This window comes from Heptranchias perlo, unplaced genomic scaffold (genome assembly GCF_035084215.1).
Source record: "Heptranchias perlo isolate sHepPer1 unplaced genomic scaffold, sHepPer1.hap1 HAP1_SCAFFOLD_1322, whole genome shotgun sequence".
NCBI lineage: Eukaryota > Metazoa > Chordata > Chondrichthyes > Hexanchiformes > Hexanchidae > Heptranchias > Heptranchias perlo.
Window position 1 is genome coordinate 19,719 of NW_027138561.1, and position 23,125 is coordinate 42,843.

General features: G+C 41.5%; 1 protein-coding gene across 1 annotated transcript in view; it reads right to left on the minus strand.

Moving 5' to 3' along the window:
• LOC137308515 (dual specificity mitogen-activated protein kinase kinase 3) overlaps nt 1-15,870 on the minus strand; it is a 34,697-nt gene extending 18,827 nt beyond the window's left edge. Inside the window, exons 1-4 of the mRNA XM_067977171.1 lie at nt 15,846-15,870; nt 10,019-10,132; nt 1,964-2,083; nt 742-858 (exon numbers count right to left, since the gene is read on the minus strand). Coding sequence (XP_067833272.1) covers nt 742-858; nt 1,964-2,083; nt 10,019-10,030 — 249 coding nt within the window. The 5' untranslated portion in view covers nt 10,031-10,132; nt 15,846-15,870. The remainder of the gene's footprint in view (nt 1-741; nt 859-1,963; nt 2,084-10,018; nt 10,133-15,845) is intronic.
• Nucleotides 15,871-23,125: the final 7,255 nt, after the last annotated feature.

A 23,125-nucleotide genomic window follows, 5' to 3' on the forward strand; every position in this document is an offset into this window, starting at 1 on the left:
ACTAGACAAAGAAAGACCAAGGTCTATCTAGTTCGAGTACTTCCATCCTGGTAGTCACATGATACAATGATAATGGAGTTGTGTCTAATCATAGCAATCAATCTCTATCAATTAGTCGACAACAGACCCAGACGTGAGATGAGGAAAACCCCAGTGGTGGACAGCTTTGGGAATATAGGTCCAAAATTAGATTAAAGAGTCCCTTCCTCATCCGTAATTATGTTGCATTAGGAAAATAGAAATTGTACATTAAAAAATTCTCAATAGCTTGGGTCGGAGACTGTTAAACATGCCAATAGGTCTCCATTGTTTTTAGACACCTGGTTGACCTTGAAAAAAACAATGTTGGAGTAGAACTGGATGTTCCATTCCCGAGCACCTTGATCAACACAAAATTCATTGCCAAAAAGCAGCCTTAGGAGATGCAAGAAAAAGCAGAACTGCTCAGCATATATCGAACTATATCCACTGTGGAACTCAGGTGGCAAAGGGAGCCATGCAAACCAAAGGCATTTAATGATTTGCATGTGAAGAATCCACAAGCGTATTTATTTAAACAGGGTACAATTGTAACTTTTTTTTTAAATAGTTGAGTTTGTCATTGGATAAAAATGCATTGGACAAGTTGGTAAACAGCCTCATCTAGGCCTACTGAAGATCCACCATGGCACCAATATGGGCCTCTAGATGCAATAGTTAATTGGACAGTGAAATCAGTATCCATCAGAGCATCAAACTTACAGACACAGCTATTTTTCCCAAAATATCCTCAGGGATTCCTTTCCCTTTCTCGATCACTTTTTTGTAAAATTTGTCCAGTGAGGTGTCCATTAGTTCCATACATATCCACACATCACCCTGAAATTAGAAAACAAAAAGATAAACAAAATTACACAAACACTAAGACCAACGCAAACATCTTAACATTTCCATCGTGCTTTTTCCACTACGTTGAATAAACTACCATTGTGTTTCAAAGGATTCTGATTACCTACTGGTAGGGCAAGGCTTTTGTTATTCTCGGATCCCATGGCAAGCCTTGGCCTAAGAGTCCAGCTTGATCTCGTGGTGGAGACATTGAGTGAGGAAAAGAAGTATTTAAAAAGCTGATCTGAGTTTCTGCTTCCTTTGACAGTATGGAAGGAATTACCGTCTAATTAAAGTCTACAAGATGCCAATGTCTTTAACTTATTTAACATTTATATAACCAGTTATATATCCCACTCCAGAGACTTGAGCACAAAATCTAGACTGACACTCCCAGTGCACTACTGAAGGAGTGCTGCACTGTCAGAGATGCCATCTTTCGGATGAAACGTTAAACCAAGGCCCCATCTGCTCTCTCAGGTGGACATTAAAGATCCCATGGCACTATTTGAAGATGAGCTGGGGGGTTCTCCCAGTGTCTTGACCAACATTTATCCCTCAACTAACACCTAAAAACAGATTATTTAAACCCAAGACTAGCTGGATTCAACTTTTGAGAATCAAAATCCCCTCAGGGAAAAATTGTACTGATTGGCAAACATATTAGTACTGGAGTAGATTGCGCTTTGTGCTAAAGATGGTTTTGCACATTAATGACAAAAAAAGAATTGCAACGGCACTAGAGTTTTGAGAACGTTCACCAAAGCACCATGAGCAATGTGGGGTATGTGAGTACTGAGACGATATCAGCTATGAAATATCAGATCGCCTGATGCATCCATTACAAAATATGAAGTAAAAAATTATTTTGATTTAAACAATTGCCCTTCACTGCCATGTCAGAGTAGACATCAATCACAAAAGTCAAAGTAAGCTCATTTAGAGCAATTTTTCCTTCTCTTAAAAGGTGAAGGGAGAGTAATGATGCTTTCGTTGATCTATAACAAGATTCTCAACCTCCATTTTCAAGCTGAAAGGTTGCATTTTTTTTACCCTTTCCCCTCCAGCAAAATCTCCATTAAATATTTCTCATTACCTCTCGAAACAGAGCTCCATAGAATGTGACTGTGTAGAAACAGTCCACAGTTCTCATTGAGATATCAAGGTCCATTAGCAATCGCTTCTGTTCCTGGCTGTTCACGGTTGCCCGGATTCTCTGAAAAACAAAAAGCAAAACGTGCACATTAGAACAGCTTTATTCCATAGATCCCCCAATGGCTTTAGTGGACAAATGTGTCAGCTGGTGAGTGACTTAATCTGCACTGGGTTACTTGGTCTCAGCCTAGGTAGCAGTAAGAGCACAACTGGCCACAACACTGCTGGGCTGGGGAAGAGAAAAATTTGCTACAAATTCTGCTCCTGATTGCTCTCCAGTGACGCCCAGCTGGAAATCGTGGGTGTGACCATCGCACAACAGTGACTACACTTCCAAAGCACTTCATTGGCTGGAAAGTGCTTTGGGACGTCCTGAAGTCGTGAAAGGTGCTATATAAATGCAAGACTTTCTTTTTTATCCCCCATTGTATTTCTAGTTGAAAATCAAAGTAGGCAAATCACACAGTTGGGGGGGGGGGGGACTACTGAACCTTTCCCCTCCACAACAAATCCATGCAGCTGGACTCTGCAAGGTACAAGTTGCACCTCAGAAAAGCACTCAAAGTATAAATGGGCAAACTGTGTGTATCAATAAATGGTCAAATTATATGACATGACTAGGGCATCTGAAACATCTACTAGAGGTCTGTAGCCTGCAAATGGCCAATTACAGATTCAAGCAGGCTTTGAGGCCTTGACACGGCGGTCAGATTTAGCGCCAAAGCACTGTTGCTCAATAGACAGGCTCATGTTTGGCTCTTGGAGGGAGTGCAGCGTAGATTTACTAGAATGATACCTGGCCTCCAAGGGTTAAATTAGGAGAGATTACACAAACTAAGGTTGTATTCCCTGGAACTTAGAAGATTAAGGGGTGATTTGATTGAAGTTTTCAAGATATTAAGGGGAACTGATAGGGTAGATAGAGAGAAACTTTTTCTGCTGGTTGGGGAGTCTAGGACTAGGGCCTAAAAAAAGAGCCAGGACTTTCAGGAGTGAAGTTGGGAAACACTTCTACACGCAAAGGGTGGTAGAAGTTTGGAACACTCTTATAGAATCATAGAAAGGTTACAGCACGGAAGGAGGCCATTCGGCCCATCGAGTCCACGCCAGCTCTTGGCAAGAGCAATTCAGCTAGTCCCACTCCCCCACCCTTTCCCTGTAGCCCTGCAAATTATTTCCTTTCAAGTACTTATCCAGTTCCCTTTTGAAGGCCATGATTGAATCTACCCCCACCACCCCCTCGGGCAATGCATTCCAGATCCTAACCACTCGCCATGTAAAAAAGTCTTTCCTCATGTCACCTTTGGTTCTTTTGCCAATCACCTTAAATCTATGTCCTCTGATTCTTGACCCTTCCGCCAATGGGAACAGTTTCTCTCTATCTACTCTGTCTAGATCCTTCACCATTTTGAATAACTCTATCAAATCTCCTCGCAACCTTCTCTGTTCCAAGGAGAACAACCCCAGATTCTCCAGTCTGTCCACATAACTAAAGTCCCTCATCCCGGAATCATTCTAGTAAGTCTCTTCTGCACCCTCTCTGAGGCCTTCACATCTTTCCTGAAGTGCGGTGCCCAGAACTGGACACAATACTCTAGTTGTGGCCGAACCAGTGTTTCATAAAGGTTCATCATGACTTCCATACTTTTGTACTCTATGCCTCTATTTATAAAGCCCTGGATCCCGTATGCTTTTTTCTTAATCTACCCTGCCACCTTCAACAATTTGTGCACATATACCCCAGATCTCTCTGTTCCTGTACCCCTTTTAGGGGTTGTGCCCTCTAGTTTATATTGCCTCTCCTCGTTTTTCCTACCAAAATGTATCACTTCACATTTTTCTACGTTAAATTTCATCTGCCATGTGTCTGCCCGTACCACCAGCCTGTCTATGTCGTCTTGAAGTCGATCACTATCCACCTCACTGTTTATTAACCTTCCAAGTTTTGTGTCATCTGCAAATTTTGAAATTGTGCCCTGTACACCCAAGTCCAAGTCATCAATATATATCAAGAAAAGCAGTGGTCCCAGCTCCGACCCCTGGGGAACACCACTGTAAACCTCCCTCTAGTCCGAAAAACAACTGTTTACCACTACTCTGTTTCCTGTCATTTAGCCAATTGTGTATCCGTGTTGTTACTGCCCCCTTTATTCTATGGGCCGCAATCTTGATGTCAAGCCTACCAGGCGGCACTTTATCAAACGCCTTTTGAAAGTCCATCAACTGCATTGCCCTCATCTACCCTCTCTGTTACCTCATCAAAACACTCTATCAGGTTAGTTAAACACTTCTGCAAATGGCAGTTGATGCTGGATCAATTGTTAATTTTAAATCAGAGATTGATAGATTTTTGTTAACCGTAGGTATTAAGGGATATGGAACCAAAGTGGGTATATGGAGTTAGGTCACAGATCAGCCATGATCTCACTGAATGGCAGAACAAACTTGAGGGGCTAAATGACCTATTCCTGTTCCTACATCCAATTGAGCTGACTTCGAATAGCATTTGCCAGTTTTGAGTATTTTCCAAAGTGCAGAGAAACACAACAAACCATGAAGGCTGACTTCAAAGAACCTCTAGAACAGAAGGGCCAGAGTTGCCCAGGTCACAGTGTTCCTTTGGTGCCTGTAAAAGAAGCTTCTTGCGACAGTGTTTAGAAACAAAGAATCAGCAAAAAAGCTCAGCTTACTGCCAACTCACTAGAAGACCAAGTCAGTGGGCTTACCATATTCAAAACACACTGGTGGGGAGACGACACCATTGTGAGTTTGGAGACCAAAATGCTGAGATTATCCCTGAAATGTCGATGAGAGAAATCATAAATCAGGGTTAACTCGCCCTCCCTATCAAGGGCTATCAAGATTCAGAGGTATAGGAGGTAGGTACTTTTTTGCACGCCAGGGTGAAGGCTAATTTTCTATGGTGATCTTTTAGTACAAGAATGGACAAAGCATATAAATACCATCTGAAACCAGTTCAACATAATGACTCAATGAGATAATAAAACACCAAATATCTGGGATGGCTTCATGCACTTTGCCTAGTTGGGCCAACAAAAGGGGATCCTTCCTCAAATATTTGAGTCAAATATTTATTTTTTTCCGTATGAACTCTGCAGTGCCCTCAAAACAGTAAAGGATGGGAGTGGTGGCAGCCCAATCCTGGCAAGAAACTAAAGAGGGCCGTGACAACCCGTTATTCTTGTAACTGAATGTTCCTAGCAATTATTAAAAACAATTAATCATACTCTGGGAGCTGAAAAGCTTGTCCGGTACCAAGCAAACACAGTACAACAGGAGACAGGGAACACAAGTTAACTGGAGAGCAATGAGACGGAGCAAACCCAGCTGCTTTTGCCAGCAAATGCACGGAACAGAGTTGTGTGTTTGCTTAATAAACTGGAGAACAGAAAAAGAGGAGAATTAATTATTTATGCAGTCTACATTTATTGCAACAATGTTAGCTGATTTATGGGAATTAGAAACGCAACGATTGCATTGAATTAGCACACTATCTCCCTGCTTGGCCACCTTGCGGAGATGATGAGGTGATGAAATTTCTGTCAATTTGACTTAAAGCTACACCACTCCCACAATTTAATTTTTTGTTTGTGTTTGCAATCCTTGGCTTGTGCTGAATGTAGTGGATCTTAGACAATCCAGCGGTGGTCAGGGTGCTGCAATTTGGCTTAGTGCCTCTAGGGTAAGGAAAGGAGAAGGGAAAAAAAAAATCAATTGGGAGGTTTCCATCAATCACCCGTGACTCTCTGCTAGAAAGTCTGTGGGCAGACACATTACCACATACCTCCCTTTTTTCCTAGCTGTATTTTTTTTTAAAAAGACCAGTAAAATAGGAATTCTCCTTTCTCAGTGATGATTTTTGAACAATGTGCTCTGTATTACCTCAAAAGTAAAGATTCAGTCACACAATACAAAAGGCGACAGTTTCTGTGCTGAGTGTTATTTACTACCGTTCAACAAATGTGGAGTCACAAACATTGCAAATGACGCTGAACTCAACAGCATTTGCAGAAAAAAAGGAACTCCAATGTGGCGCTGAATCAATATCATTGAATCTTACAGTTACAGAAGGAGGCCATTCAGCCCATCGTACCTGTGTCAGCTCTTTGAAAGAGCTACCTAATTGGTCCCACTCCCCCTGCTCTTTCCCCATAGTCCTGCAAATTTTTCCTATTCAAGTATATATCCACCACCCTTTCAGGCAGTGCATTCCAGATCATCTCCCCTCTGAGCAGCTCATTATATTTTTGTGTGGTATAATTAAATATGCTTCATGACAATACCTGAACTGCAGTGCGTCTGATAACTAAAATATTACACATTAGCTAAGTGAAAGAACTGTGGGTTTCGGAATAGTGCAACATTCTGCAGACTGAGGGGGCACTTCTAATGAAATCTGCTCAATGCTAATTGAAATGCATTCATTGGTTTTTAAATATATATTGTTGCTCACATAATGCAGAAGAGCAGTAATAATTGTTCCATCCTTCAGGACCCATCCTGCATCCTGAGCGTCTCATCATGCATTACTGGTTGTGAGATTCCGAGCTCATTGCAAGGAATTCTATTTTCATACCACTAGATGGCACCCAGAATTATTAAATAAGTTGGCAGAGACAAATATAAAACCAGAACAACTTAAAATATATTCAGAGTTTCTGTTATATCAGGAAAGAGCTCAGAACATAGAGGAAACTGGACAAAACAAAAACAAAATATGAAGAGGGCGTAAGAAATGGTGATTAAAAAGGTTAAGGAAAAAGAGAAGAACTTAAAATGGTAACAAATGATGACTGATAAAGGGAAAGGAACGCAGAATTAAATAAAAACAAAAGAATACAAAAAATTAGATCTGAAAGACAATTTAATGAAATAAAGGAGATACAGTGGCATCACAATTACCCATCATAATGGAGGAGCACCCCAACCATTGAGAATCAAGAGTCTCCTATAGTTAATCTGACAGTGGGATTTTAAGCTTTTGATTAGTCTATTTAATTACCTCGTGCCATATATCCATTTTAAAAATGCTAAATCAAGAACACAGAGACCGTGAAAATACATTAAAAGCCTTCATTTGCGTTTTAGCTGTTATATGCAAAACAAACCCAGATTCTGACAAAATTTCTTGCGGAGAATCGATGTAAGTCGTAGATGGAAGAATAAGCTATTTAGATTCTGAGCGGAAGAATACAAATGGGAAATACAGGGCATGAATTAAAAAGTGGACATATGAAAGGAAAGTATGAACATAAGAACATAAGAAATTGGAGCAGGAGTAGGCCAATCGGCCCCTCGAGCCTGCTCCGCCATTCAATAAGATCATGGCTGATCTGATCCCAACCACAAATCTAAAGAACACAAGAAGTCGGAGCAGGACCCGGCCACATAGCCCCTGGGCCCTCTCCGCCACCCACAGGGCATTGACCGATCCGAACTCAGCTTCATGTCCAATTTCCTGCCCGCTCCCCATAACCCCTAATTCCCTTTACTTCTAGGAAACTGTCTATTTCTGTTTTAAATTTATCTAATGATGTAGCTTCCACAGCTTCCTGGGGCAGCAAATTCCACAGACCTACCACCCTCTGAGTGAAGAAGTTTCTCCTCATCTCAGTTTTGAAAGAGCAGCCCCTTATTCTAAGATTATGCCCCCTAGTTCTAGTTTCACCCATCTTTGGGAACATCCTTACCGCATCCACCCGATCAAGACCCTTCACAATCTTATATGTTTCAATAAGATCGCCTCTCATTCTTCTGAACTCCAATGAGTAGAGTCCCAATCTACTCAACCTCTCCTCATATGTCCGCCCCCTCATCCCCGGGATTAACCGAGTGAACCTTCTTTGTACTGCCTCGAGAGCAAGTATGTCTTTTCTTAAGTATGGAGACCAAAACTGTATGCAGTATTCCAGGTGCGGTCTCACCAATACCTTATATAACTGCAGCAATACCTCCTTGTTTTTATATTCTATCCCCCTAGCAATAAAAGCCAACATTCCGTTGGCTTTCTTGATCACCTGCTGCCCCTGCATACCAACTTTTTGATTTTCTTGCACTAGGACCCCCAGATCCCTTTGTACTGCAGTACTTTCCAGTCTCTCGCCATTAAGAAAATAACTTGCTCTCTGATTTTTCCTGCCAAAGTGCATAACCTCACATTTTCCAATATTATATTGCATCTGCCAAATCTCCGCCCACTCACCCAGCCTGTCTATATCCCCTTGCAGGTTTTTTATGTCCTCCTCACTCTCTACTTTCCCTCCCATCTTTGTATCATCTGCAAATTTTGATATGTTGCACTCGGTCCCCTCCTCCAAATCGTTAATATAGATTGTAAAGAGTTGGGGACCCAGCACCGACCCCTGTGGAACACCACTGGTTACTGGTTGCCAGTCCGAAAATGAACCATTTATCCCAACTCTCTGCTTCCTGTTCGATAACCAATCCTCCACCCATGCCAGAATATTACCCCCAATCCCGTGATTTTTTATCTTAAGTAATAATCTTTTATGTGGCACCTTGTCGAATGCCTTCTGGAAGTCTAAATACACTACGTCCACTGGTTCCCCTTTATCCACCCTATACGTTATATCCTCGAAGAACTCAAGCAAATTTGTCAGACATGACTTCCCCTTCATAAAGCCATGCTGACTTTGTCCTATTAAATTATGCTTATCTAAATGTTCCGTTACTGTCTCCTTAATAATAGACTCCAAAATTTTACCCACCACAGATGTTAAGCTAACTGGCCTATAATTTCCAGCCTTCTGCCTACTACCCTTTTTAAATAACGGTGTTACATTAGCAGTTTTCCAATCTGCCGGGACCTCTCCTGAGTCCAGGGAATTTTGGAAAACTATCACCAAAGCATCCACATTCCCTACTGCCACTTCCCTCAAGACCCTAGGATGGAAGCCATCAGGTCCAGGGGATTTATCCGCCTTGAGTCCCATTATTTTACTGAGTACCATCTCTTGAGTGATTTTAATCGTATTTAGCTCCTCCCCCCCGAGAGTCCCCTGTTTGTCCAGTGTTGGGATATTCTTAGTGTCCTCTACTGTAAAGACTGAAACAAAATATTTGTTCAGCATTTTTGCCATCTCCATGTTTCCCACCATTAATTTCCCGGTCTCATCCTCTAAGGGACCTATGTTTGCCTTAGCCACCCTTTTTCTTTTTATATAACTATAGAAACTCTTGCTATCTGTTTTTATATTTTTTGCTAATTTCTTTTCATAATCTAACTTCCCTTTCTTAATCAATCCTTTAGTTACTTTTTGCTGTCTTTTGAAGAATTCCCAATCTTCTATCCTCCCACTAAGTTTGGCTACCTTATATGTCCTTGTTTTTCGTCGGATACTATCCTTGATTTCTTTACTTAGCCACGGGTGGCTGTCATTCCTTTTACACCCTTTTTTCCTCAGTGGAATATATTTATTTTGAAAGTTGTAAAATAACTCCCTAAATGAACACCACTGCTCATGTACCGTCTTACCCTTTAATCTATTTTCCCAGTCCACTTTAATCAATTCCGCTCTCATACCATCATAGTCTCCTTTATTCAAGCTCAGTACGCTTGTTTGAGAATCAACCTTCTCACCCTCTAATTGGATATGAAGTTGCAAGTTGATAAAAAAATTCTACTCTACTTCCTCAACACAAGAACAGGGGTAGACCATTCAGCTCCTCGAGCCTGTACAGCCATTCAGTTAGGTCATGGCTAATCTGTACCTCAACTCCATTTACCCACCTTTGCTCCATATCCCTCTGTATCCCTGCCTAACAAAAATCTATCTATCTCAGTCTTGAAAATTTCAAACAGCTTTTTGGAGAGTGTTCCAGATTTGCACTAACCTTTGCAATGAATAAGTGCTTCCTGATTTCACTCCTGAATGGCCTAGCTCGAGTTTTAAGATTGTGCCCATAACTTTTCTTTATAATATCTAACTTCAGCAAAGAGGATCGAGGCCAATACCTTCACTGCCATTATGGTTCCACTGGGTGTGTGCCGTACTCTCTCCACCACTCCATACGCTCCTCGACCCAGTTCACTGATAGGCACCAGATCATCAGCTTCCACCACGAAATTCTGCAATTAAACCGCACAGATAAAAATCAAACATTTTACTCACCACCTAAAACATGTGTTAGAAATAGCTAAGGAGCACAAATCTCATTCTGCTGTGTGATGCAACTTATAAATACTCCAGCATAGATGGAGCATTAGGATTCGAGCCCAATCGTGACTTGTTTTATCAGGAGAAGGTATCGAACAAAGGAAGTGAAAGATCTGTAGAGCAGTTCATCCCAGACCACTATCACACACCTAACAGGAGCTTGCAGATCAGAGAACTGGCAGATAATTAAAAAGTAAAGTGGGGTCAAAAAATAAATAAATAAATAAATAAATAAAGTGAGGAGAGAACGATGCATTTTTTTAATTAAATATAAATCAGCCAAATCAATTTTTGATCTTTTCTTATGATACAATATATTTAGGTAATTAGTTTTGAACTGTTGTGTTTCTGGTGTTTGCTCCATGTAATAAAACTGGCAGCCAGCCATAAACATCAGTTAATTTTCTGGATAGTGACAGGGTTGTCATATTTCAGCTTGTTTCCTGATGTAGGTGGGATTCTTCCTCCCCATCGCATTTCATTCTGCAGTCTTATGACTCCCACTGAGCTGATGTCTATAGCCCAAGTCCATCAGATTGTATAAAACTGCACAGTCTTGAAGCCAGATTCCTTTCACGTAAGGTAAGGTGTTTACTGTGCATTGCTTTAGGGAGGTCCATGCACCATTTCTTAAATGCCTGGTGCTTGAAGTTGGAGGACTTGCAATAAATCTTAGTGTTTGATGCAAAACCTCAGAAGATTGTACATTCATCTGCAATATTGGGAAGGGCTTTAATAGCTCAATGGAGGAAATTACATAACATGCTAAAGCAGTAATCAATTTTGTACTGCACATTAGAAAGGCCATAAAAAGGGTGTCAAATATCAAGCTGGCTTTATGTAGAAACCCCTACAAATACAGCAATTTCCTATTAAAATAATGAGGTCCATAACACGACCCTGCTATTAGCAGTTTTATATCTTGCATTGTGCACTTTGGCATTTTTCCTACATTGTTGCCTGTCCCCATTTGATTTTCAGACCCCAGATTTGTTTTGCTTTTCTGCATAAAAATTCATCAATAACAAGTGTATAAAAATTGAGATCAAGTGGACTGCCAATGGAATATGTTAACTTTCAAATAATAAGTCAACATACACATTGAGACTCAACCAATCCCCCGCCCCACAAAACACACTGCAAAATGACTGATCCATCAATTGTCTAGAGCTCCTAGATTTTCCTGCAAAATCTGCACAGATCGTGTGGTAAAATATCACTGGGTCATTTGTCATTTCAAGAGATAGCTTCTTGAATATAAACAAAATGCTTTGTACCTTCAAATAGTGCAGTTTGCTTTAAAATAAAGTCAATTTTACAGCCTTCTTGCTAAGACCATCCCGACTTACATAATGGCAAACTGCCACGGTTACCATGGTTAAATCTAATCCTTAATCATAATTGTAATGACACAAGCTTACAGCCATAATTTGATCCCATGCCATTTTGGGATCCAACAGGTCCACGTGGTAAAAATCAGAAGGTCACTTAATGTGTGTGAGGTTTTGTGTCGGCACTGAGATGCTGAGGATGGTCCGCTGGGGCACAGGTTAGTGGCAAGTTTGATCTGTAACAGTCATGTCAAAAATAGAGCAACATCCAGTTCTGTTCGATGCAATAAGTCAGGACAGCCACAACGAGGTCACTTACTTTGGTCACGCTTGCATACAAAGGGGAACGGCAATACCATTACTGCCCCAGTCAAGGTTGTATAAGAAATTGGCACTTTTTTCACACATGTAGAAAAGTCATATGCTGTGAGCCCACAAACAAGTAACTTATGGCAAGTCAGTCACACACAAATGGACACACAAAACTTGAATGCAGCTCCGATATACAAATTGCAATCGTTCCACTTTAGATAGCTGCTCTTAAATGCTTCACATCCTGCTGGCACTAAAACTAATTGTAGCTGCATCTCAAGGACAAACTTTTTCCCATGGACTGTAAGTTCAGTGAATACATATCAGAGAACATAGGAAGAAAACTCCTTTGCTTAACTGTTTGGAGTATGTGGCAACATGCATCTTCAAAGAGGCACTGAGGGACGAGTTTGACTTTTGATCGTCCAATCGGTGGAACGCGCTGGTCGGTCGCCCATTCCGGTGGCAAAAAGGCCCGCCCACCGCGATTTTGAAACCCGGCCTCACTTGAATCTGGCAGGCGAGCTGCGGGGACACCAACTAGGCATCCTGAAGGTAGGGGTCCCAGGGCAGCCGCCACCCAGAGGAAAGCCTCTTCAATTCCATCATCCGTGGAACTGGTCGCAGCCTGCACTGGGCACGCTTCTAACCAATTACGACCCACAATAGAAATTGGGTCCTGTGACGTAAATAGGACCCCGGTTTCCAAATTAAAAAGGGGGCGATGGCCTGAAATGGGCGGGCACTTTGCACACCCAGTAGTAGGACCCTTTCAATATAGAGCCGGTGTTGTCGCTGGTGTTAACAGGGGCGATGAGGCTACCCACCCCTTCTTGAGGCCATTACCATCCTGTTAACGCCAGGCAAAGGCAGTCAAAATCGACCCAACTGTGGGAAGGAGAATAGCAGAGTATCAATTTAGGCAAAATATGAAAATGAGAAGAATAAAAAGTCTGCCAATCACCTCTTCAAAAAGACTGTGCCCCTTTAAATTACACTAGTACTGAGGAAGTACTGCATTTTGGAGATGCCATCTCTCGGATGATATGTTAAATCCGGCCCCTTCTGCCTGTCCCAATGGCTCAGGTGAATGTTAAAAATCCCATGGCACTATTCGAAGAGCATGGAATTCCCTCGCTATCTTAAACAACATTTCTCCCTCAACCGTAACCGCCAAAGATAGAATAACTGGTCCTTCATTGCATTGCTGTTTGTGGGAGCTCACTGGGTGCAAGACGGCTGCTGCATTTACCTACACACCACAGTTACTGCATGTCAAAAAGTAATTTGCTGTAGGTGGAGTGATTTGGGACATGAAAAGGTGTTATATAAATTGATTTTCTTTCTTTAACGCAATAGTTAGTCATTTACAATTGCAGCAAGAACCTTACATTGCCATGATTTTTTTTGGAGGGGGATAAGAATACATGCCCTTAAAGATTTAAGATGATTTAGATGTGTTTGACTAGCCATACAGACAAGGTTCAATTCCTAGTTAGCAATCCTGCCTAGGGAGGGAAGCAAGGCATAAAAAAATAGCCAGGGTTTTCGAGACATTTTGTTAGTCCTCAGTCTTCTTATTTAAACACGTTCTCTTTGCACAACAGTGACGGGGGCAGGGGGAGGGTGCTATCAAAATGCCAATTATATTCTGATACAAGTAAGCTTCCTTCAACCAGTTAGCTATTGTAATTGAATATTCTGTCAACCAACAATTCAGATACAGTAAACCATCCTCGAAATAATACTGGATGAGCAATGTGTTTTCACCATCATGATAAACTACTGACTTGACACTGAATCATCTCCATCTCATTTAGATGATTCATTTTGGACGGTGCATATAATTTTCCTGGGAAAAGGACATGTTTCTTTCTTGTTAAAGAAACTATCGCAGCAGTCTGGATCTAAACTACTACATCAAATGATGTGTGCATGTTAGCTGGTATGGATCTGCTTGTGTCAGTTTAAAGTATAGTGCAGATGATGGGCACTGTTTTTAAATCGCAAAATTTCCTGTTTCCTGAACGAACTAGTGGGGGTCCATCATGGTTGTCTGCAAACATGTAAATGGTCCATTGCTTTGCAGATGAAAATGCATCTCAGCTTCAGTGGGTCACTGGATGTTATTAAACGTAAAAAACGGTTTCCTAAGAATCAAACTACAAGCATCCAAAAGTAACCTCATATGCTGATCAGAAAGCATTTCATTTTCTCTTGCTGCAAAAGGATTTCTTAGGAAGGATAGCTGCGACTGTCAAATTAAAAACCATAAGGTTTTCAGTTCAGCAGTCCATACTGAGTTCTGGGATTTGCTGGGACAGGAGGACTCCGTGACATGAGGCTTCCATTGCACACATCACAATACAATTCTGATCTACACTAATGCTGAAATGGAATGACAGGTCAAGATGGGTAAAATTTTCCAATCCAGAGATTGTGTCATTATCCACCCAAAGACGTAACTCAAAAAGAATAAACCCTTTACGGTCTTAGCTCACGTATATTTCCATTTCATATTTGCATTCAATAGTATTTATTTTCTTTTGTGCTTTGTATTTCCATTTAATTGAAAAATAAATATACAGTTGTTGCTTGAGCTGGAAAACACTCTGGTCTGTGTTTGATGTTCCACTGAGGAGAGTGGTATTGCAGCACAGGACTACGGTTAATCCTGTAAGCAGGTTACTGCAACTAATGACAATTATTAATCTTTTGAGTCTCACAATTCTGCAAGGGCATATTTCTGAAGAGGTACAGCTTCCAGATCATAGTCAACAAGGTCAACTAACTGCTGTGAAACTATAGAGAAAAAAAATCAAAAATTATAACAGCTGGAGTGATAAAAGGATATTCAGTTGAAGGTCTGCCTAATTAACTTTATATATAATAAAAACTTTAAACAAAATATACTAAAATGTTTACAATATGGTATAGTAACTGATTTCACCAAGATTGGTTGAGAGTTTTTTTTTTAAAAACGATGTTATATGTTGTGTTGCACTTGACTTTATTTTTAAAACACAGTCCAAGTCCTATTAACAAAACTCACGTTTAACACAGCTTGTTTGAATTTATAGATACTCCTTACAGCATCCCACTATCAGGTTGTAAGTATTAACGGAACCCAAAAACAGAGAACAATGTTTACTAAAGGGTAGTAGAAGTGAGAAACAGAGAACAGTGAAAGCAGAGGGAGCAAAGGGACTAAGATACAGCTCACCAGAGGAAGTGTTTAGACCGACACTCTACACCAATTTGAGGAAAGAATCCGATCCCCAACAACCTGTCCCTACCCAATGAAGCTAATAAACCTGACATCAAGCCAGCACTAGTATGTTGATGTGTCAGTGCTTTATTAGAGAAGATTTACTAATTATGTTTCTTAAAAGGCTATAATATTGTATTTTATCAATCATTATTATTTGTTTTTAAAAACTTTGTTTCAGTTTCTTACAGGCTTCCACGATCTCTCGCTCTTCCATTTGTCTTTCCCTCTAGTTTTGTGTTGGCCTTTATGCTGCTGTTCATGCCCTCAATTTGTTTTGCCTTCAACCCCTTAACCTTCTGCTCTGGTTCTCGGCCTCTATGCCTGCAGAGCCGATTCACAAATGGACATATAAATGACATATACTATATGATGACTATGCTGCATCTTGGCAAAATGATGCAGGTGATGCTTCTGAAAAGCAATTACCAAGACAGTCATGCTCATCAGACAACAAATTATTTGAAAGCAAAGTGCATCTTTCATAACAACCTACAACAGAGACTCCCTATATTCCAAAGACTGAATTTTTAATATATCAAATGCATTTCTGTAACTTAAATACTAACTCAACATAGGAACAGGAGGAGGCCATTCAGCACCTCGAACCTGTTACACCATTCAATTAGATCATGACTGATCCGAATCTTAATTCCATCTACCTGCCTGGGTTCCGTAACCCTTAATACCCTTGCCAAACAAAAATCAACTCACCTCTTCTCCTTGATCATGCCTTTAGATCCCCAATAACCAATGTTAGTGCTGCAAATATAGAAAATCAATTTAATATAGTTCAATATCAGAGGTTGGTAGCTCGTTTCCCCCTAGGCTGCTTCCTTGGAACTTCAGCTTTGTAGCATCTGCCTGAAGCATCCCGACATAATTGCACATCAAGGATAAAGACAAGGAAAATGAAACTGAAGAATCCGCAGTACACAACGAACTTCCGGCTACATTCCTTGCGTAGCTTGTGAACCAATGGCTGGGGCAGTGCCTCAGACACAGAAAACCACAGCAACAGGGAGCAGTCAAGTGTCGGTGCCCCAGAGTTTGGTTCATTACTTCCCATTGGCAAGTGTTTGAGACTTCCTGTGGTGTGACTATGCACTGGGCCCAACCCTACTGCTGTGGAGATGCCAACATTTACAGTGGTTTGGGGAGGAGTATAATACTTCCTTTAGCATTTGACAATCTTGCTACAGTTCACAGAAACATTTTTTTTTACTAACCTATTCCCTTCACTTCACTTGAGTGTTGGTTGTAGAGGTGTTTAATGGTTTATTTGATCTTTGTGATTGACTACTGTGGGCTGTTTATTGTACAGTCCAATGTTAGTGGAAACTCTCTCATTGGACAACCGGAGATCAAAGACAAGGATCCTGATCCCAGGATCGAACCTACGTTTTGCTACACACACTGTAGCTACATTTACACACGCTGCCTCAACTATTTTGTGTATACTACAATAAAAAGCCACTTGTGTTGAATAGGAACTTGTACTGTATTTAGTTATGATAGGTACACCTATGAATACTTCCTGAATAATAAATGGGAAGGAAATAATCCTGTGGGTTCAGATTCACAAGTTTCAAATTCTATTTATATTCAGTACTGTAACAAAGGTGGATAAGAACCCTCAAGAGAACTAAATGCATCCATGACGGGATGTGGCTACTGAACAGACCAATCCTCTTAGACGCTCCACCAGTTTTTGCATTTCCAGTGTGCTGGGGTTAAGGGAGGGGTCAGGCAAAGGAAACTCCCACCTGAAACAGGCACGAGCTTCATTTCTTTTGTGCCTTTAACACAGCGTCTACAGCAACTGAAATCAACGCCAATGTAACTGTACGGCCAGGGGATGCCAGGCCCTGAGCAGCAGAGGTAATTACATTTAAATAGCTAAAAAGATTATTTTTAGAGTTTTGAGGCCATTTCTGACCCATTTTCATTTTTTCCTCCTAGCCCTGTGGTTCTTATGAGCCTTTGAGCCAAATGTTTTAATTATTTTTTGTCCACAGCACATTTACTGATTGCCACTGGGGTTTGCCAATGGGAATCCCCTATGTGAGGTATTGGGAAGAGGAACAGAATTACCCAAAGGGATGCCAGGCCAGTCAGGATGCACGAGAGGTGCTCCATGCCCATCCATGTCTACCGACAGAGGTGACTAGACTTTGCTTTGGCGGACAGATAGTGCATGTAGAGGTTCCAATTCCAACAGCAGGCCTGATGGCATGAATCTGTGTGCATGCCTGACTAATTGTTGTGCTGCATTGTTCTTCAGAAACACCCCCTTCACAGTAAGGTGTCAGCTGATGGCTCAGTGGGTAGCACTCATGCCTCTGAGTCAGAAGGTTGTGGGTTCAAGTCCCACTCCAGAGGCTTGAGCACATAATCTAGGCTGACACTCCAGTCCCCATACCGAGGGAACGCTGCACTGTCGGAAGTGCCGTCTTTCAGATGAGACGTTAAAACAAGGCCTCGTCTATATGGTGTTGCATGAAGGAAGACATGCCAAGGTGATCATTAGCCTGCACTGTTTGATTGGCTGCACCTGCCAGGATGTTACCAGCCCTATTTTCCTTTGGCAGTGGTCGTACTACCTGCAATGGCTGCAGGGAAGTGTCTTCAGAGTTCGGCAGCTGCATGGCTGTGCTAAAGGGATATCCACTGCTAACATATACCATAGGGCGAGTGCAGCTAGTGACAGAATCGTTCTGCTGAGGCCTCAAGCCTTCCTTTCTCTTCAATTTTCTTTGTCACGTCTTAATCCGCTGCTCCTCAGTCTGGGCAAGGGTTACTAATGGGTTGGGATGCCTTTTGTTGTCCCCATTCTTTATATATCACTTACACGCAAATTTCTGTTCCCACTACCAATCTGCTTGTTAGATTTGCACGGATCTACATTGGATCTGTGAGTACTGATGCAAATGAGCTGACCAAAAAAATGAAGTACTGTTAGCACATTACCATTCAGGCAGGATTGGAACTAGTTCCTTAGATACAGGGGAGGTGCCAAAGGACTGGAGAATTGCAAATGTTACACCTTTGTTCAAAAAAAGGGTGTAAAGGTAAACCCAGCAACTATAGGCCAGTCAGTTTAACCTCGGAGGTGGGGAAACTTTTAGAAACGATAATCAGGGACAGAATTAACAGTCAGTGGACGAGTGTAGATTGATTAGAGAAAGCCAGCATGGACTTGTTAAAGGCAAATCGTGTTTAACTAACCTGAATGAGTTTTTTGATAGGTAACAGAGAGGGTAGATGAGGGCAATGCAGTTGATGTGGTGTATATGGACATTCAAAAGGCATTTGATAAAGTGTCACATGGTAGATTTGTCATCAAGATAGCGGCCCATGGATTAAAAGGGGCAGTAGCAGCATGGATACGAAATTGGCTAAGTGACAGGAAACAGAGGATAGTGGTAAATGGTTGTTTTTCGGATTAGAGGGAGGTGTACAGTGGTGTTCCCCAGGGGTCGGTGCTGGGACCACTCCTTTTCTTGATATATATTAATGACTTGGACTTGGGTGTACAGGGCACAATTTCAAAATTTGCAGATGACACAAAACTTGGAATGGTAGTGAACAGTGAGGAGGGTAGTGACAGACTCCAAGGTGACAGACAGGCTGGTGACATGGGCTGACACGTGGCAGATGAAATTTAACGCAGAAAAATGTGAGGTGATGCATTTCATTAGGAAAAATGAGGAGAGGCAATATAAACTAAAGGGCACACTTCTAAAAGGGGCAAAGGAACAGAGAGATCTGGGGGTATATGTACACACATCGTTGAAGGTGGCAGGGCAGGTTGAGAAAGCGGTTAAAAAGCATACGGGATCCTGGGCTTTATAAATAGAGGCATAGAGTACAAAAGTAAGGAAGTCATGATGAACCTTTATCAAACACTGGTTCGGCTACAACTGGAGTATTGTGTCCAGTTCTGGGCACCGCACTTTAGGAAAGATGTGAAGGCCTTAGAGAGGGTGCAGAAGAGATTTACTAGAACGATTCCAGGGATGAGGGACTTTAGTTACGTGGATAGACTGGAGAAGCTGGGGTTGTTCTCCTTGAAACAGAAAAGGTTGTGAGAAGATTTGATAAAGGTATTCAAATCATGAAGGGTCTAGACAAAGTAGATAGAGAGAAACTGTTCCCATTGGCAGAAGGGTCAAGAGCCAGAGGGCATAGATTTAAGGTGATTGGCAAAAGAACCAAAGGTGACACGAGGAAAAACTTTTTTTAAAAACACAGCGAGCGGTTAGGATTTGGAATGCACTGCCCGAGGGGCTGGTGGAGGCAGATTCAATCATGGCCTTCAAAAGGGAACTGGATAAGTACGTGAAAGGAAAAAAACTGCTGGGCTACAGGAATAGGGCGGGGGAGTGTGACTAGCTGGATTGCTCTTGCAGAGAGCCGGCGCGGACTCGATAGGTCGAATAGCCTCCTTCCGTGCTGTAACCTTTCTATGATTCTTAGTCAGTCAGACTGGACTCGCACAGCAGGGGGAATATCAGGCACCTTTCCTTTGAATGGATATCCAGGCACATAATAAACAAAGGCCCTGTTTTCCATCTAACTGATGGTACAGAAGATCTACACAACAGAAATACAGTTACTGTTGAGTGGTTGGAAAATCAAGGCCAACTATTTGCATAAAGGGAACGTGATCTCCAAAACACTGGTGGAGCTGTGAACAAATTTGGCTTAGTCACCGTAAACCAGTGTTTATTGTGTGTGGATAAGTTAAATTCCATTATTACATTTCTTTAGGTGCAACTATTTCATAAGATATAATAGCAGTACAAGGAAATTTTCCCTCGTTTCCTCCCTGGGTCTTCCACCAACAGACACCAAACTGCAGCTGAGAGGCAGAGAGGTGAACTGCTCCCTGGACTTTGTCAATGCTGTACTACTGGGATTTGCACGACTAAGTTCCCAAGTGGCAATCCATCCAAATTTGCTTTTCCCTCTCCCAAAGTCAAAATGCCTGGCCTCCCCAAGACAGCATGGCTGGAATTGGGAACTGAGTGTGGAGACTGGTGACCACTAGGGTTACCAACTATGGTTGGATGTATTCCAGGAGGTGTCATCACATGACCACACGTCCAACTGCATTGCCATCGGTCGCTCGACTTGTCCATCCTCGCTGTGAAACGCCTTCCCACACCAAATGAAAGCGAACAGACTCTTCATTACCCTCTCGAGAGGTTAATCTTTAATTCCTGGAGACTCCAGGACAATCCGGGAGGGCTGGCAACCCTAGTGACCCATTGGCTGGAACTCTAGGGAAAATAATGTTCGCCATATGCTCAATAATAACATCTGGTTAACCTGGGAGATGCAAAAAGATGATGGTTCCACCCTATTGTTACATTTACTTCCTTTGTAGATTTTTGGTGCTGTTAAAAGCAGGCTTCCAGGATATTGCAAAATGCCAGGGAGCTTTCTGTCGGCAGTGCATAAACATTTGCACTGATTACCAGCAGAAGATTGGAACAGTCAAGAGTTTGCCTAAAGGGATGACCTAAATACATTCAGTCCTGCTACAATTCCACATCCTAATTTATCATAGCTGTTGTACAAGCAGGGTCTGCAGATTGTTACTGATGAGCTAAGAAACTCCTAACCATTGCTTACAGCTGAACAAGAAATCCTTGCACCCTCTCCCCATTTTTGGTAGGAAATTTTCTTTGTAAAGAGGCTTTAAATTGTTCAGGATTCAGGTATCAATAGGCGAGTGAACACGAAACGGGACATACACTCTTGATTTATACTAAAAGCAAAGATCTATTAGGATATGGAATAGTTTACAAATGGCTATTGAAACTGAATCAATTTAAGGGTGAATTAGATAAACACATGAAGAATAAAGTTATTAATGGATATGAGAAAGAGCAGAGATATAGGATTACAATAGAAAGCTCTAGCAAGGGAGCTAGCAGTAGTAGCACAATAGGCCAACATTCTATGATTCAATATTCCCACACTAAACTGTAAAGAGGCTGCAAACCTTTGTTATTCAGATGTCCTGCAGAAAACTACTGAAACTAATATTTACTGTACATTTGAGTGATTTCAGCACCTGAGTTAGTGAGCGAGGGCAATAAATATTTTACTGAGCGATGAACTGCTGTACACAGTAATCCGAGTATAGCCTGTTGTATGGCCTTAAGCATCAACAACCCAAGAAATGTAAACCTGATGGAAACAAGTTTCCTGTTTTGTATGAAGTAAATTTGAAATTCTGGCTGCTAATGACTGCATGATCAGGATATAATTACATGTTCTAACTTTTTATGGCACACAAATCTGACTTCTCTCAAAAAGGATGTTCTGGGAAATACTATAAAATATAATACTTTGAATTTTTTGCCAGTTTTTTCCCCTCCTCCCCTGGTGGTATTACTCTTGCTAGGTGTCAGCAGCCTGCCAGTACCTTGTCTCACGTGTGATCATTCTTCATGTGCGAGTTTAGACATATAAAAATGATTTTTCATCTATCTACAGTGCCCATTTGAGAGAAGGGGAGGAAACGAAACAATACCTTTTGTATGGTGATGGGACAGAAGACAATATGAACAGTCCCTAGGGAGCCATACAAAACCTGTAGAATGGCTTTCTTTTAGTAAGGATTGCATAACTTGTATTTATGTTATATCAGTGCTAGCAATATATTAGCGTATATATATTTACTGTATTGTAACTGCAGTCCTGGTAATTGTAAGTGGGAGGTGTGAATGTGGAAATTCTACACACACACACACACACACACACTGGCACACGCATGCATACACACGCACACACATGCATGCGATTAATTTTTACTACACCAGTTAAATCCACATCACCCCTTGACTCTTCACTCTGTATCACTAGAGGCCAGCTCTGCATCCAATTACTGTTCTAATATCATGTAATTTATCTTACGATACTAATGGTTTTACCAGGCTGCTGGCACCTGTTCTGCAGAAGGTGTATGATCTCAGCGAGCAAGCATGAAGGAGACTGCCACACTGACCCCCTCAGACCTGTTCTTTCCCCCGAAGACTACTAAAGCCTGAGGAATGTCGCACACTCTAGTCAAATGTCCACTAAATGAGGTATCTAATCTTTAGGTCAGAAATCAAACTGCATGCGAATCAAAGTAAAATCAAAGTGAAATAATATCTGCAAGACTTGAAGTCTATAAAATTTCATCTCAATATTCCATCAAAATTCAGACCACAAATCCTCTGCTGTTACCAGGACTACTGTGTATGGAAGTGAAAGGTGGTGAATAGAGCAGTTCAGCACACCACTGTGACCTGTCAAGTATAGCATCTAGGTAGCTAATCTAATTGGAGAAACAGTAAGAGTACCCATAAGAAACAAACAAACTTCACAAGCAAATGGCTTTTGATTCATTTTTTTTAAAAAAACTTGTTAGTCACTGAAAACGTTACGGCTACGAAAAGGAAAATTGGGGGTGGGAGAACTTTTTATTCAAAGCTGTTGTAAAAATATCGAGTTGCTGTTATTTAACATGTCAAATCTTGGAACAGCAACAGAGCGCCTCCAGGTCATTTCCCAGCTCCTGGGTCACTCCGGTGACCTCACTAACAGGGAGGAGCCCTGCGTGCTTTGGGAGCAGCTCCACTGAAAGCATTTGGGGACTGTGACTTCAGACTGGCTCAAGGCTCCATCAAAAGTTGCCAGACCAGTGGGAATACATGCTACCCACCAGGTATGCAGAGTATCCAGTAGTTGGAATAAAAAAAGTATTCCCCTTTACCAGCCTTCCTCCTTAAATTTCGGGCAGGAGATTCTGTTCCACCGACAAGCAAGAATGTGAAGAAGCCTGGCTGTTTTGAGCTGCTTCATTTAACCGGAGCCACACACAGCACAATAACGTGTTAACTAATGGCTTCAAGGTATGCATTAATCCAAGGTTTGACACGCCAGTATCAGTTTTACACCATGGCAAAAACAAACATAATTACACCAAAAGCTAA